Genomic DNA, 14459 nt, shown 5'->3' on the forward strand with positions numbered 1-14459 from the left:
TGACAGAGAGTAAGTGCCTCGATTGTTTGTAGTCCTCGACCCGTGCTCATGATGTCCGTCCCTTGCTGCTGCTCGCCTGTTAACAGCCGGTAAGTGCCTTGATTGTTTGTAGTCCTCGACCCGTGCTCATGATGCCCATCACTCGCTGCTCGCCTGTTGACAGTATGTAAGTGCCTTGATTGTTTGTAGTCCTCGACCCCTGCTCATGATGTCCATTTCTCGCTGCTGCTCGCCTGTTGACAGTATGTAAGTGCCTTGATTGTTTGTACTCCTCGACCCGTGCTCATGATGCCCATCCCTCGCTGCTGCTCGCCTGTTGACAGATCGTAAGTGCCGCGATTAATTGTAGTCCTCGACCTGTGTTCATGATGTTCATCCCTCGCTGCTGCTCGCCTGTCGACAGTCGGTAAGTGCCTTGATTGTTTGTAGTCCTCGACCCATGCTCATGATGTCCATTCCTCGCTGCTGCTTGCCTGTTGACAGAACGTATATACCTTTCACTGTTTCTCATACTCAACCCATACTGACAATTGTTGCTGCTAATCCGTTGATAGAACGTAAGTACCTTCATGGTCTTTTGTCCGCAACCCACGTAGACAGGTCTCACATCTTGCTGTTTTTTTTTGGCAGGTGGTAGGTGTCTTGGTTATATCTTGTATTGAAATGATACTGGATGGTATAATGATGGCAACTCATTTTCATAGCCTGATGTAAGTATTTTCTATTCTCTCGCATGAGTCAGACCACCATTAATCATATAATGTGTAGTTCGTTGAGTCTTCCTCCTTGATAACTTATTTTCCACGTTCATTCATCTTGCATATTTTTTTACACTGTGTAGGATGTGAGTCATTCGACCCTCATAATGTGAAGGATTGAATGTATCAATCAATTAAACTGGCTCTTTCACTCTGCAGGATGTGCGTATGTTTCGATCGCTAAATATTCTAGCCACTTAATCCCTTGCATTCACCATGTTTTCGCAGAATGTGTGTTAATCATATCCTGTTTGATATGTGATGCTCCGCTGACATACAATCTTATTTAGCTCGTACGTCCATGGATGGCAAATATTTAGTGATACTCATCTGGTTCCAATCCCCGACAGTTTGTAAGTTACCTGAGCACCACAGTCATTGTCTACAATCTGGTGGTTAATTATTCGCAACTGTCACATCAACCAAATAGAAGGTGCATCTCCGTTATTAATCAAATGTCAATTTGCCACCTCTTGACATTCCTCTCCTGTAGGAGGCAAGTACTTTACTCTGTGGAGCTGATTCTGATACCCACACTTTCAACCTATGGCTAGGCCTCGATCCAACGAAGTACCATTATGCGCGTCCTTCAGCCTTTGGTAGGTTGGTTTTCCTTCCGACATCAATCCTCAGCACTGTAAGAGTGAGCAACAGGCTGCGAAAGGTTCACTGTTCACTTCTGCTACGAACAGGATTGTTCAAACTGGCATCGGTTAGTTTCTCACTGCATGACCAGTCGTAGTCTTAATGACAGAATGCAGCTACTATTATCGTCCTCGAGTACTCCGCCTTCCTTGCGAACAGCTCGGAGGAATTGGACCACATCGAGTCTGCCGTAGACTACTACCTGAAATCTCCGACAGCTGTCGCAGTGGAGAAAGGAGCGGAAGAGATTTCTCGTCAAGGCCTCGACAAAGAGGGACTGGAGAAGAAGGTTCTCGAGTTCATCCTTGAAAATCGCTTGTGTACGTCCCTTCGCCTTGTTGTGAATCTGAAAGTCGAAGCTTACTAACAGCCTGCAGCAAAGGACTTGATAGCAAAGAAGTAGATGATGCTCCATGCTATGCCCTCGTGTTGTACGATACCGAGCACGCCTCAACTCCTGACTCCTGAGCAGTGCAGACTGATATTTCCTTGTTTTTGATGCTCTTCCCTATGCTATGTACTATGCTCGGTACTACAGCTTCAACTGCTGAGCGCTGCGGATGGTATCAGGTTTCAACACCCACTTTTCGGACCTTACTATATCGTGTTTTGTTTTGTGTTATGTAGTTGCACCCGTCAATGATCGCTGTTCATTCTAATTTTCAATCATGAGAATTCGAGAACTGGCTCGATATGCTTCAAAATTAAAGCGGGCGAGCATGACGACTATAACATTGTCGATGCCAGCCTGGGGGAGTAAGTCATGTACATGGGAGACCGCAGTAGATTTAGGACAGACGAATCAGAGGGCAATCAAAGCATTGTATTATTGTCTGGTAATTGAATATAACTTTATTGTCGACGAAGGGGAAGATTTCGAACAGAAAACCATGATAACAGGAAATGACGCGGGCGCATCGAGGCATTGGCAGTATCGTGAAGCGTAGGTATACTGTGAAAACGACAAGGTAGCTCTTCAATACGTTGAAATCGAATGAAAAAAGAGGCTAAATACGAGCAGTCATGAACACGAGAAACATTTTCATGAACAGGGACGCACCATCGAGTGTCCTACGACTGATCTGCGCGGTTCTTATCGAGTCCATCATTCTTCCGTACGTCATACTGGAGGGTAAGTGAGAGCGTTCCATATTTTTGTCTGCGACCCTAAAAAGACGTGTTCAGGTGTGGGCCATCGGGTCAGGACAGACGGCGGTGTCGCTGAAGAATCAAGATCATATACGCATAGATTTTCCATTCCTAATAGGCGATATTGACAGGAGTGGTAGGTGTCTCAGCGCTTGGGATTGCATGACAGGTGTGGTCACTGGTTCGCCTTTGGTATGTGGATTAGCGACACCTGCTAGAGCGCAAACGGGTACTGGTGCAGTCACTGCTTGTAGGTGACCAAGGACCAGATGACTTTATGAACATGTCACTGAGCAAATTTTGTGGACTTACATATCTGATCAGCATGGTGGGGATGCGAGAGCGATGACAAGGCTTACGCAGGCTGGACTCGCTGAAGTCGACCTCAGTGAACCGGTGAACAGATGAGAAAGTTATGTAAAGCAACGCAACAATCTTTGTGTCCTTTGTTTCAATGCTCTACAAGACATTTGGGGATACCCATGAAATAGTTCGAAAATTCACGGTCAGCCAGGTTTTCCTTGAAGCAGACTGAATCGACGGGGATGAGGATGTCGTGCAAAGAGCGGACAAGGGCTGCACGTCACGTGCTTACAACAATGATAAAAACGTAAATTCAGCGCTGCAGCGCTCAGCGAAGAAAACCAAGTTAGTAACTTACACATGCAAGTGACGTCAAAGAACCCAAGAACAATTCTATCAAATTACTAAACATACATCTCATAACGATCAAATTATCGTACTGCAATGTAAGCTAAAATGGCGAACCCAAAAAGATTCTATCCTACGGAAGTCCACTGGGCTGGCTTCTAAACAACCGCCGCAGGCCCGTGCATCTTATGAAATATGAAAATGGCCATGCAAGACGCCACCAAAACCCAGATCCTGGCTGGTGGAACGGAGAGTGAGACTGGAATGTAACCACGAGCCATGCAGTAATCACAGTAAACGCAATAGAAACAACCGCGTAATGGAACAAGGTTTCCGTGGCATCGTCGGTAATCTCCTTGACATTCATACCAAATACTGCCTGAAAGAAGGTCGTTGAATCGATCATCGAGAGAATGAAATTAGGCGTACCGCAACGAAGCTCGCAGGGAGAAAAATCATTGTCAGGTAGGAAATCTATCGAGGTATTTAGCATTTGTCAAGCTAATTGATATCCTGACCTGCCTGTTTCATAGCGGACGAATCACGGACTGTTGCTATTGTCAAATCTTGCATCCGTCGACTGTCGACAAAGTTCACGGTCGCTTTAGCCTGGATATCGAAGTCAGCAGTGCTCGAATCTAGCGGAGCAAATATACGAACGAGGTCTGTAATATTTGTCAATTGGAAACCCAGCCTGTCAATCTCCGACAGAAGGTTATCGCATTCCTTGCGTATTAACTTATTCGTGTCCCTTCTTGCATGATCAGTAAATTCGGAGGACTCTAGAACGGGATTCGGCGTGTTCCTGAGGAAGGTCACAGATTTACGGAAATCCTCGAGAAGCGAAGCATAATGGAGCAGTCGAGCCTGGATAGTGTGCAACTCAGTTGTGAGGTTGTTATCATTTGTTGATAGTCCGTTTATTTCCTGCATAATGACATAACTGAATGACCGAACGACACAAGCGACAAAGAAACATACCAGCCAGTTCATGTGAGTATACAGATGGTCCAAGGATTCGTCCCAGGCGTAAAGCGCATACCAAAGGATAGCCAAGAAGACTAATGATGGATCCTTTGACTGTTTGAATATCTTCTGCCAATACACGCTCTCTCCCACTTTGTGGACCAAGTTGCTCAATCGTTCCGCGGTTGTCCTATTCCATTGAGAACTTGGGTGGTAAGATATGATAGTACTACCACTAGGGTCGGATGACCTTATCATGTGTAGAGCGAGCAGGTCTTCAAGAAGATATTTCTCCGCTGGCGAGCGAACTGAAACAAACATGAAGATACAACAGCAAAAATAGGGGGAGACTCTACCGGAGTGTAGACGAAGCGACTCCTGTGATTCTATAGCTTTTTCACCACCTGGACAATCAGTAAGTTATGTTTTGCACGAGATCTTAGCGGACGCACAGGAGGTGTGTTTATTCTGCGATGGCACGACAGGCTTGTCCGATGCAGCTGTGCGTACAAAGAGCAGCGTTACCGTAATGTCTGCGGCATTTCAAAAACGCCATCGATTAGATCATGGAGAACGCTTACGATCTCCTTTTTTCTTGACAAATTCTTCTTGGTATCGAGAAGGGATCCAGTTTAATGAGGATGTGAAAAAGCACGGTCCGATGTTGTACCTAATTCACGTTCAACTGGGAACACATATAAAGAAATAAACTTTCAGTACCTTGTTCCTAGCATCTGAAGCACGGGGTGTTTCATATTGTCGATGAGCAAAACTCGGAGACGAAGACCTGTTGGCTGTAGGAAAGACAGTTCAACTTGGCCTTCAACAAACTACGATTATTCCTCACCTCTATCTGCAACTGATCCCAAAGCTGACTTAACGCGCTCTCATCAACCTCAATAGGTGGATCGGTGTCCTTGACTGACTTGAAGGCTCCGGATTCAAGTATATCGACATGATAGATCTTGCATTTTTCTCGAGGCTCCCTGGAACAATTTTCGACCATCTTAGACCGTGCAACTCGATTGGCGACCCAGTTCCCGAACAAGTTTTCAGGATATCCTCTCCACTTCCATTGTTCTGCTGGATGTTTTGTTGGAACAAGCTCCGTTTCTAGAACAATGTCAGACTCGAGGTCCATCCATGGCCAAGGTCCAGACGGGGCAGCATATCGATATCTGAAAAGACACCATCAACTCTGAAATCTAGGCTTGCGGATACGGAGTGCATCATGCTTACATTGGTGCAGGTATTGTGGGAGGCTTACTGTTGTGCGTTCCATGACCAACGTTGCCCCAATGAAGGGTGCTCAGTGGGAAACGACCGCAAGGAGACTGTCGGCGGCTAGTCATTGGTGTAAAGGTGAGGAAAAGAAGAGTTTCAGTCCATTCGGATGTGAGCGGGTACTTACTATATAATAGTTTTTGCAAAGATGCTGATGCCGTTGATCAGCTGAGATCAAGTTAAGAAGGCTTCGTGTGTTCGCTTGCGAGTCGCGAAGTAGACTCACAGTACGTCACGACCATCTTGGCATCTTCATTGAATAGTAAGGAGAAGTTCTTTTCTTGATTATTAAGCTTGTGTTCACTTCACCGACACCTATCAGCTGTTACGCGGCGATGTGAGTATGTACTAGTGCTGCTGATAAAGAAGACAATCACTTATCATCTTTCCGTCCAGTAGGAGAGTTGAATCAGCACATGACAGTGCTCCCAGCTCCGGAGAATCATCATGATATCTCCCAAAAGACTAGTGTACATGTCAATCACGATTCTATCACAACTCTCGGACCGCAATGAAGACTGCGCATTATGATACGGGCGTATCATCGTGATAGCGTCCAGATCATCATTGGAATGACTTGGAACTTCTTGGAACCCAACAATTTTTTCCCCAGTGAGCAGACCCGAATTGATGGCGCAACTTTCTGATGGTTCCGAGTCGATGTTCGTCATTCCTTTCCTTGATTTCCTCATTATGCGCGAGATCACAAACGTTGGAGATATAAGTCTCGAAAATAGCTGTTTTGTCAAGGGCCCAGTGACTCTAATGCAACCTGCAAAGCTCTGCCAAGGTTCAACGTCAGTGGACCTCGCACTATAGCCGCTTAAACGCCATGATGGTGAGATTTGTTTCAATACGCGCTTGACCCCCCACCTTGGGAATATCAAGGGAAGATGGACAGTTGGGCTTGGCGCCGGCCGGCACAGTCGATTATATTCTTAGTTGCAAATCGTTGCTTGAGGCTGCGTGCACTCCCGCTCTACTGCCGACATTACCCGTGTATGTATTTGAAATAACTGAACTAGAGTCGAGTTCTGGATAATGCTAACATTAATTTTATTTGTACAACTATCTAACCACGTTCTTGTCGTGACCCTCAAATATATTTTCTATTGATACTTGCACATGCTCTTACTACACACGGAAATATTAATTAGACCTCTACTAACAGTACTTCGAGTTCACCGCATGTACACTACATACACAATGGGAGATTTGGCCGAAATCATTAATGTGGCGTCACACCTAGGTCACGGCACGTGATGTCTACAGTAAACGCATCGTCGAATCGACAGCCTCATTCACGCCGATCCAGCCTGCCTCAAGGAAAATCTGGCTCCGTGTAGATTTTCGAACCATTCCATGGGTATCCTCAAATGTATTTTAGAGCATTGCAACAAATAACACGAAGATTGCTGCGATGCTTTACATAACTTTCCCATCTGTTGACTGATTCACTGAGGCCGACTCCAGTGAAACATGCTCATATTGGAACATCCAGCGAGTCCAGCCCGCGTCATTCTTGACATCGCTCTTGCATCCCTGTCGTGCTAATTGGGTATGTAAATCCACAAATTTTGCTCAGTGACATGTTCATAAAGCTATCTGGTCCTTGGTCACCTACAAGCAGTGACTGCGCCAGTACCCGTTTTCGTTCTAGCGGGTGTCGCTAATCCACATACCAAAGGCGGACCAGTGACCACACCGACCATGCAACTTCAAGCGCTGAGACACCTACCACTACTATCAACATCGCCTATTAAAAATGGAAAATCTATCCGTATACGATCTTCAGCGACACCGCCGTCTGTCCTGACCCGATGGCCCACACCTGAACACGTTTTTTTTTGGGTTGCAGACAAATATGGAAGACTTTCACTCAGCCTCTAGTATGACGTACGGAAGAATGATGGACTCGATAAGAACCGCGCAGATCAGTCGTAGGACATTTGATGGTGCGTCCCCTGTCACGAGAATGTTTCTCATATTCACAATGGCTCGCATCTAGCCTCTTTTCCCATCCGACTTCAAATTATCGAGGCGCTACCTTGTTGTTTCCACAGTATACTTACGCTTCACGATGCTGTCAGTGCCTCGATACGGCCGCGTCTTTTCCTCTCGCCTTGGTTTTCTGTCCGAAATCTTACCCTTTGTGGTGACAGTAAAGTTATGTTCAACTACCAGACAATAATACAATGCTTTGATTACCTCCTGATTTGTCTGTTCTAAATTTACTGCAGTCTCCCATGTACATGACTTACTCCCCCAGGCTGCCGACTAGCATCGACAATGTTGTAGTCGTCATGCCCGTCCGCTTCAGTAGTAAGCATGCCGAGCCAGTTCCCAAATTCTCATGACTGAAAACAAGAATGAACAGCGATCGTTTGACGGGCGCAACTACATAACACAAAATAGCACACGATATAATAAGGTCCGAAAAGTGGGTGTTGAAACCCGACACAATCTGCAGTGCTCAGCAGTTGTAGCTGTCGTGCCGAGTATGGTGTATAGCATAGGTAAGAGCATCGAAAATGAAATAAGGAAACATCAGTATGCATCGCTCAGGAGTTGAGGCATGCTCGGTATCGTACAACACGAGTGTATAGCATGAAAAAACGCATCGAAAACAGGAAACTTGGCTCCGGCGTCATCTACTTCTTTTCTGTCAAGTCCTTTGCTGCAGGCTGTCAGTAAGCTTCGACTTTCAGATCCACAACAAGGCGAGGGGACGTACACAAGCGATTTTCAAGGATGAACTCGAAAACCTTCTTCTCCAGTTCCTCTTTGTCGTAGCCTTGACGAGAAATCTCTTCCGCTCCTTTCTCCACTGCGACAGCTGTCGGAGATTTCAGGTAGTAGTCTACGGCAGACTCGATATGCTTTGTTCTCCCTATGCTGTTCGCAAGGAAGGCGGAGTACTCGAGGACGATAATAGTAGCTGCATTCTGTCATTAAGACTGCAACTAGTCATGCAGTGGGAAACTTACCGATGCCAACCTGAACAATTCTGCTCGCAGCAAAAGCGGACGGCGATCCCTTTACCTGTTGCACACCCTTGCAGTGCTGAGAATCAATGCGAAGGAAAATCGACCTACCAAAGGCCGAAGGATCCGGATAACGTCACTCCGATCTAACTTGGTCTAGCCACAGATTGAAAGTGTGGGTATCAGAATCAAATCCATAGAGCATAGCACTTGCCTCCTACAGGAAAGGGATGACAGAATCATGAGGTGGCGAATTGATATTCGATTAACCACATACACATACCTCCTGTGTGGTTGATATCATAGTTGCGAAGAATTAGCCACCAGATTGTAGACAATGACTGCTGCTCCCAGGTAACTTACAAACTGTCAGGGTTGGAGCCAGACGAGTATCAGTATGTAATGGTGAATATTTGCCATCCATAGACGTACGAGCTAAATAAGATTGTTTGTTAGCAGAGTACTATCATATCTGACACGATATGATTAACGCACATTCTGTGAACGCATGATGAACACAAGGCATCATGTGGCTACAATCCTTAGCGATTGAAACACACTCACATCCTATATAGTGAAAGAGTCAGTCAAAATGATTGATACATTAAATGCTTCACAATCTGATGGTGAATGTCTCACATTCTGCACATAGCAAGGAAGGAATGCAAGATGAGTGAACGTCGAAGATATGTTATCAAGGAGGGATACTCAACGAACTACACATTATATGAGTAATGATGACCTGACTCGTGCGATAGAATAGAAAACACTGACATCAGGCTATGAAAACGAGTTATCATCATGCTATTCAGCATCATTTCAATACATGATATAATCAAGACACCCACCACCTGCAAAAGAAAAGAACCAGATGTGAAACCTGTTCATAAGAGTTATTGACATAGAATCGTCAAGGCACTTACGACCTATTAACAGATGAACAGCAACGATTGTCAGCATGATTTGAGGATGAGAGACAATGAAGGTACTTACTTTCTGTTCAACAGACGAGCAGCAGCGAGGGATGGGGATCGTGAGGACGGGTCGAAGACTGGAAACAACTAAAGCACTTACAGACTGTCAACAAACGAGCAGCAGCGAGGGATGGGAATCATGAATACAGGTCTAGGACTAGGCACAATGAAGGAACTTACTTCCTATCAACAGGTCAGCAGCGGTGAGGGATGGGGATCATGAACACAGGTCGAGTTGACACAATCAAGGCACTTACGTCCTGTCAATAGGCGAGCAGCAGCAATGAATGAGGATCTTGAGCACAGGTCGAGGACTAGAGACAATCAAGGCACTTACCCACTGTCAAAAGGCGAGCAGCAACGAAGGATGGGGATCATGAGCACAGGTCGAGGACTGGGAACGACCAAGGCACTTACTCGCTGTCAACAGACGAGTAGCAGTGAGGGATGGGAATGATGAGCACAGGTCGAGCACTAGACACAATCAGGGCACTTACATACTGTGAACAGGCGAGCAGGAGGGAGGGATAAGGATCGTGAGTACAGGTTGAGGACTGACAACAATCAAGGCACCTACATACTGTCAATAAGCGAGCAGCAGTGAGGAATGAGGATCATGAGCACAGGTAGGATTAGAACAAATCAAGGCACCTACATACTGTCAACAGGAGAACAGCAATGAGGGATGGGGATCGTGAGCACAGGTCCAGGACTAGAAACAAGCAAGACGCTTACAGACTGTGAACACCGAACAGCAGCGAGGGATGAGGACCATGAGCACAAGTCGAGGACTAGAAACAATTCAGACACTTACAGCCTGACAACAGGCGAGGAATTGGGATCATGAGCATGAGTCGACAACTAAAAACAATCAAGGCACTTACTTCCTGTCAACAGGCGAGCAGCAGCGAGGGATGGGGATTATGAGCACAGGTCGAGGACTAGAAACAATCAAGCCACCTACCGGCTGTCAAAATGCGAGAGACAGCGAGAGATGGGGATCATGAACACAGTTCGAGGACTAGAAGCAATTAAGGCACTTACATTCTGTTAACATGCGAGCAGTGGCAAGGGATTTGGATCATGAGCACGGGTCGAGGACTAGAGACAATCAAGACACTTACATACTGTTAACAGGCGAGTAGCATCGTGAGCACGGCTCGAGGAGTAGAAAAAATAGAGGCCCTTACAGTCTGTCAACAGGCGAGCAGCAGCGAGGGATGGAGATCATGAGTATGGGTTGAGGACTAAAAATCATTGAGGCACTTACTTCCTATCAACGGGCGAGCAGCAGCGAGGGATGGGAGCCATGAATATAGGTCGAGGACTATACACAATAAAGGCACATACATACTGTCAAAAGGCGAGCAGAAACGAGGGATGGGGACCATTAGCACAGGTTGAGGGTTAGAAACAATCAAGGTACTTACATACTGTCAACAGGCGAACAGCAGCGATGGATGGGGATCATCAACACCGGTTGAGGACTGGAAACGATCAAGGCACTTACCCACTGTCAACAGGCAAGCAGCAGCGAGGGATGAGGATCATGAGCACAGGTCCAGGACTAGAAACAATGAAAGCGCTTACCCACTGTCAACAGGCGAGCAGCATCGTGAGCATGGCTGGAGGACTAGAAACAATCAAGGCACTTACAGACTAGGAACAGGCGAGTAGCAGCGAGGGATAGAGATCATGAGCATGGGTCGAGGACTACAAACAATCAAAGCACATACTTTCTGTCAATAGGTGAGCGGCAGTGAGGGATGGGGATCATGAGCACGGATCGAGGACTACAAACAATTAAGGCACTTACCCGCTGTCAACAGGCAAGCAGTAGCAAGGAACGGGAATAATGAGCACGGGTCGAGGACTAGGAAAAATCAAGGCACTTACCCGCTGTCAGCAAGCGAGCAGCAGCGATGAATGAGGATCGTGAGCATGTGTCGAGAACTAGAAACAACCATGACACTTACCCACTGTCAACAGGCGAGAAGTAGCGAGGGATGAGGATCATAAGCATATGTCGAGAACTAGATACCCATCAAGGCACTTACATGCTGTCAACAGGCGAGTAGTAATAAGGCATCAGCGTCGTTTGTGTCGTTCAAGCGTTGTAGACCACAATCTTACCAACTGTCATTAATGGGCAACTATAATGAAGGAAAATATATCAGGATGTCTACAATGTTAGCGCTTCAATATTTACCATCCGTGAGCGCCATTATCCGAGCATCAAATTGAATGAATCTTCGTCTTACTTTGAGGTGCGAAAACCACTTAGCAATGTCATACTGATAGACTCCATAATCGATTCGAAGTGGCCCGAATAGCGAATGTGCACGATCAACGAGTGTTCTAGATGATGTTAGAAGGAAAAAAAATGAGACTTGCAAATATGCGACTCACGCGACGGCACACTTGATACCAAGTTCCAGGTTTGATTGTTGCGTCGACACCAAGCACAACCGCAATTGTTCGTTGTCCAATGCGAAAGTGGTGCGTTCCAGTAGAACTTTACAGTTTGCATTTGGCTTGTTCATATCTACGACGGTTACTAACGTCAACTTTGACATGAGACGAGTGAAATTTGAACCACTTACTCTCCAACCGTACATAAAACTTAGGACGGGTACGGTTTTTAGAGTCGCACAACCGATCATAGACACGTGTGTTGACGAATATTTCTTCGACACGCTGAGCAATCCTCTTTGAGCGTTCTTCTGCCGATATGTCTTTTAGTTGCTTCTTGATTTCACCATACGCAAATGGACGCAGAGCCTCGAACTTGGTGAACACCGCGATCACAGGGACTGAAGAATCATCATTTAGTCCGAGCACGGCTAGTGACAATGAAGTTAGAAGTTTACCCTTCCCAGTGTCGCACTCCAAAAAGAACTTCTCCTCCGACAGCTGGAATGTTCGACTTGGTTCGTCCATCGGAATACAATACCTGATGGCAATCAACAAGCATGAAATTTCAGAAGGTATTTACTTGCCAGATGGCATGGATTCGCTCCTCCAGTTTCTTCGCGTGTACGCGTTCTGAGACGAATTTCTTCATGTCCTCAAACTCGTCTTTAGAGCCCGCTTCGAAACCGCAAGAGTCGTGAAAGACAAAACCGGGATTGCTTTTGAATACCATCTCGTTTGCAATGTTGTGATTTCCGCGCTGAGCATCCGAGTCCTGTCAGCGCATAGCATATATTTGCGCAGGACAATTGGTGCACACACCTTGATCGAGGATTGTACGACGTTAGTATCGATCTACCCAAGATTGATCAGCAATAGACGCATGCATAGCATAGATTATTACCCGCACCTTTCTTCCTTTGGTATCGTAAATTTCTGGTTCATCCGTAGTGTTACAGACCTTCTGGAGAATGGTCGTTTTGCCTGCATTTGCTCTCCCTACGATCAGAACTCGAAAGCGCTCAATTATTTCTCTGATTTCCTGGGCATCCAAGGTTGCCATTGTGGAGATTTTGATGTGCGTCCTGAAGTCGAGGTGATTCCGTTTGTCGTGAAAGCTGTACCGTGGTACAAAACGAGATGAGTCGTGGCGAGCTATGATAGCGATTGAACATGAAGCAAAGGCTTTTATATGGCTTTGACATGACAGCTACACGCGACGTGACATGTCTAGTATTTTTATCTATCTGCATCAAGAGACTGATGCGGACATATTCTCTTCCTTATCGTCACCTTACCTTGTGTTTGAACCTCACGATCTCCAGACCGGCCGCCCGAAAAACCTAAAACGTATTCTTTGAGGTCCACTCTAGCGTCTCTTTTGCGCGGTGATGAAGAAACTGACATTTAAACTGAATACCAGGAATTATGACACAGTATGTACAAGTTTAAGGATTTAAGGAGATGTTACGGGCAAAGGCGCGCAGCGCCTCCCGGCTCCGATGGGAACAAAAGGTAAGCTGCGAGGGCGGGCGGGCCGCCGCGCTGTCTGTGGTTGGTTGTCCTTTCGGGGCCAAGGGTGTTTGGTGTTGCTAGCGAGGCGCTAGAATCGCGCGAGAGTGCGATGAGAGGGTGGGGAAAATAAAATTCTAAGTCGACAAAGTGTAGGGGGTGGACTATTCGTCGTGGTGAAGAAGCAAGGTGCGTATGTAAAAGCTCCGCTTACCGTTCGCTCGAAGACTTAGTTCAATTGCTTCCGGTTGACAAATTACCTCATTTTCAGAAGTCCAGACGTAGCAGAATCTGATACTCTGATTTCCCCACAACAGAATGCCTCAGAGTCCTCGTCGTCTCTAGACCTAGTCCTATCTCACTTCGTGTTACGTCTCATATTTTCGTCATGATTCATCTCGTTCACAATTCCCTGCCGAATCCTTACACTAATTATGCCCTCACACAGACACGAAGCAACTGCTCAATCATTCGTATGATAAAACACAAGGATTACCCACCAAATTTGAACTTCGATAGAGACATGAACTATAATGAACCATTCGAATGACAGAATATCGCTCTTCCCTATCCGTCCAACAGATCAGTGATCAGCAACGCTCGACGCATGAACAAGACAGCATCGTGCTCTCGACTCCGGACTCGGAGAACCATGTCTCCCAGTACACTAGTGCATATGTCAACCACGATTCTATCGGTGCCGAAGTCACAACTCTCGGGCCGTTGGCGACTGCGCATCATGATAACGTCCAGGTCATCATTTGAGTCACTTGGAACCTTTTGGAACCCAGCGATTTCCTCTCCGGAAAGCAGACGGAAAGGCGCAACTTTCCCTCCGAATAAATGTCCGTCATTCCTTTCCTTGATTTCCTCATTATGTGCGAGATCACAAACGTCGGAGATATAAGTCTCGAAAATAGCTGTTTTGTCAAGGGCCCACTCTAATCCAACATGCGAAACTCTGCCAACCCTAGTACTAGGCTCATCAGTGGACCTCATACTACTGCCGCTTAATCGCCATGATGGTGAGATTTGTTTCAATATGTGTTTGACCCCCACCTTGGGAATATCAAGGGAAGATCGACAGTTGGGCTTGGCGCCGGTCGGCACAGTCGATTGTATTC

The 14459-nt window shown here is 46.2% G+C and overlaps 4 protein-coding genes across 4 annotated transcripts; 1 reads left to right on the top strand and 3 right to left on the bottom strand.

The window, feature by feature from the left end:
- Positions 1–1336: 1336 nt before the first annotated feature.
- On the top strand, positions 1337–1806 carry EDB93DRAFT_1252787 (uncharacterized protein; the record flags this gene model as incomplete). Its single annotated transcript, XM_041453337.1, has 4 exons — positions 1337–1395; positions 1451–1470; positions 1520–1723; positions 1781–1806. 4 exons carry the CDS (start codon positions 1337–1339, stop codon positions 1804–1806), a joined length of 309 nt encoding a protein of 102 aa, XP_041305239.1.
- A 1530-nt stretch (positions 1807–3336) lies between these two features.
- EDB93DRAFT_1252788 (uncharacterized protein) lies at positions 3337–5521 on the bottom strand (the record flags this gene model as incomplete). The annotated part of the gene is made up of 10 exons (XM_041453338.1): positions 3337–3677; positions 3722–3812; positions 3864–4130; positions 4185–4477; positions 4526–4573; positions 4622–4702; positions 4751–4839; positions 4890–4963; positions 5017–5347; positions 5409–5521. The coding sequence occupies 10 exons, from the start codon at positions 5519–5521 to the stop codon at positions 3337–3339; spliced, it is 1728 nt and encodes a 575-aa protein (XP_041305240.1).
- A 2583-nt stretch (positions 5522–8104) lies between these two features.
- EDB93DRAFT_1252789 (uncharacterized protein) lies at positions 8105–8741 on the bottom strand (the record flags this gene model as incomplete). Its single annotated transcript, XM_041453339.1, has 5 exons — positions 8105–8130; positions 8188–8391; positions 8441–8516; positions 8589–8654; positions 8721–8741. 5 exons carry the CDS (start codon positions 8739–8741, stop codon positions 8105–8107), a joined length of 393 nt encoding a protein of 130 aa, XP_041305241.1.
- A 2486-nt stretch (positions 8742–11227) lies between these two features.
- On the bottom strand, positions 11228–13030 carry EDB93DRAFT_677762 (uncharacterized protein). The gene is made up of 9 exons (XM_041457081.1): positions 12734–13030; positions 12646–12678; positions 12411–12583; positions 12282–12364; positions 12015–12224; positions 11821–11956; positions 11673–11769; positions 11469–11547; positions 11228–11390 (listed from the first exon to the last, which is right to left on the bottom strand). The coding sequence occupies exons 1-8, from the start codon at positions 12884–12886 to the stop codon at positions 11500–11502; spliced, it is 933 nt and encodes a 310-aa protein (XP_041305242.1). The 5' UTR covers positions 12887–13030; the 3' UTR covers positions 11228–11390; positions 11469–11499.
- Between the last annotated feature and the right edge of the window lie 1429 nt (positions 13031–14459).

Source organism: Suillus bovinus (genome assembly GCF_016758785.1).
Source record: "Suillus bovinus strain UH-Sbo-P2 chromosome Unknown EDB93scaffold_50, whole genome shotgun sequence".
Lineage (NCBI taxonomy): Eukaryota > Fungi > Basidiomycota > Agaricomycetes > Boletales > Suillaceae > Suillus > Suillus bovinus.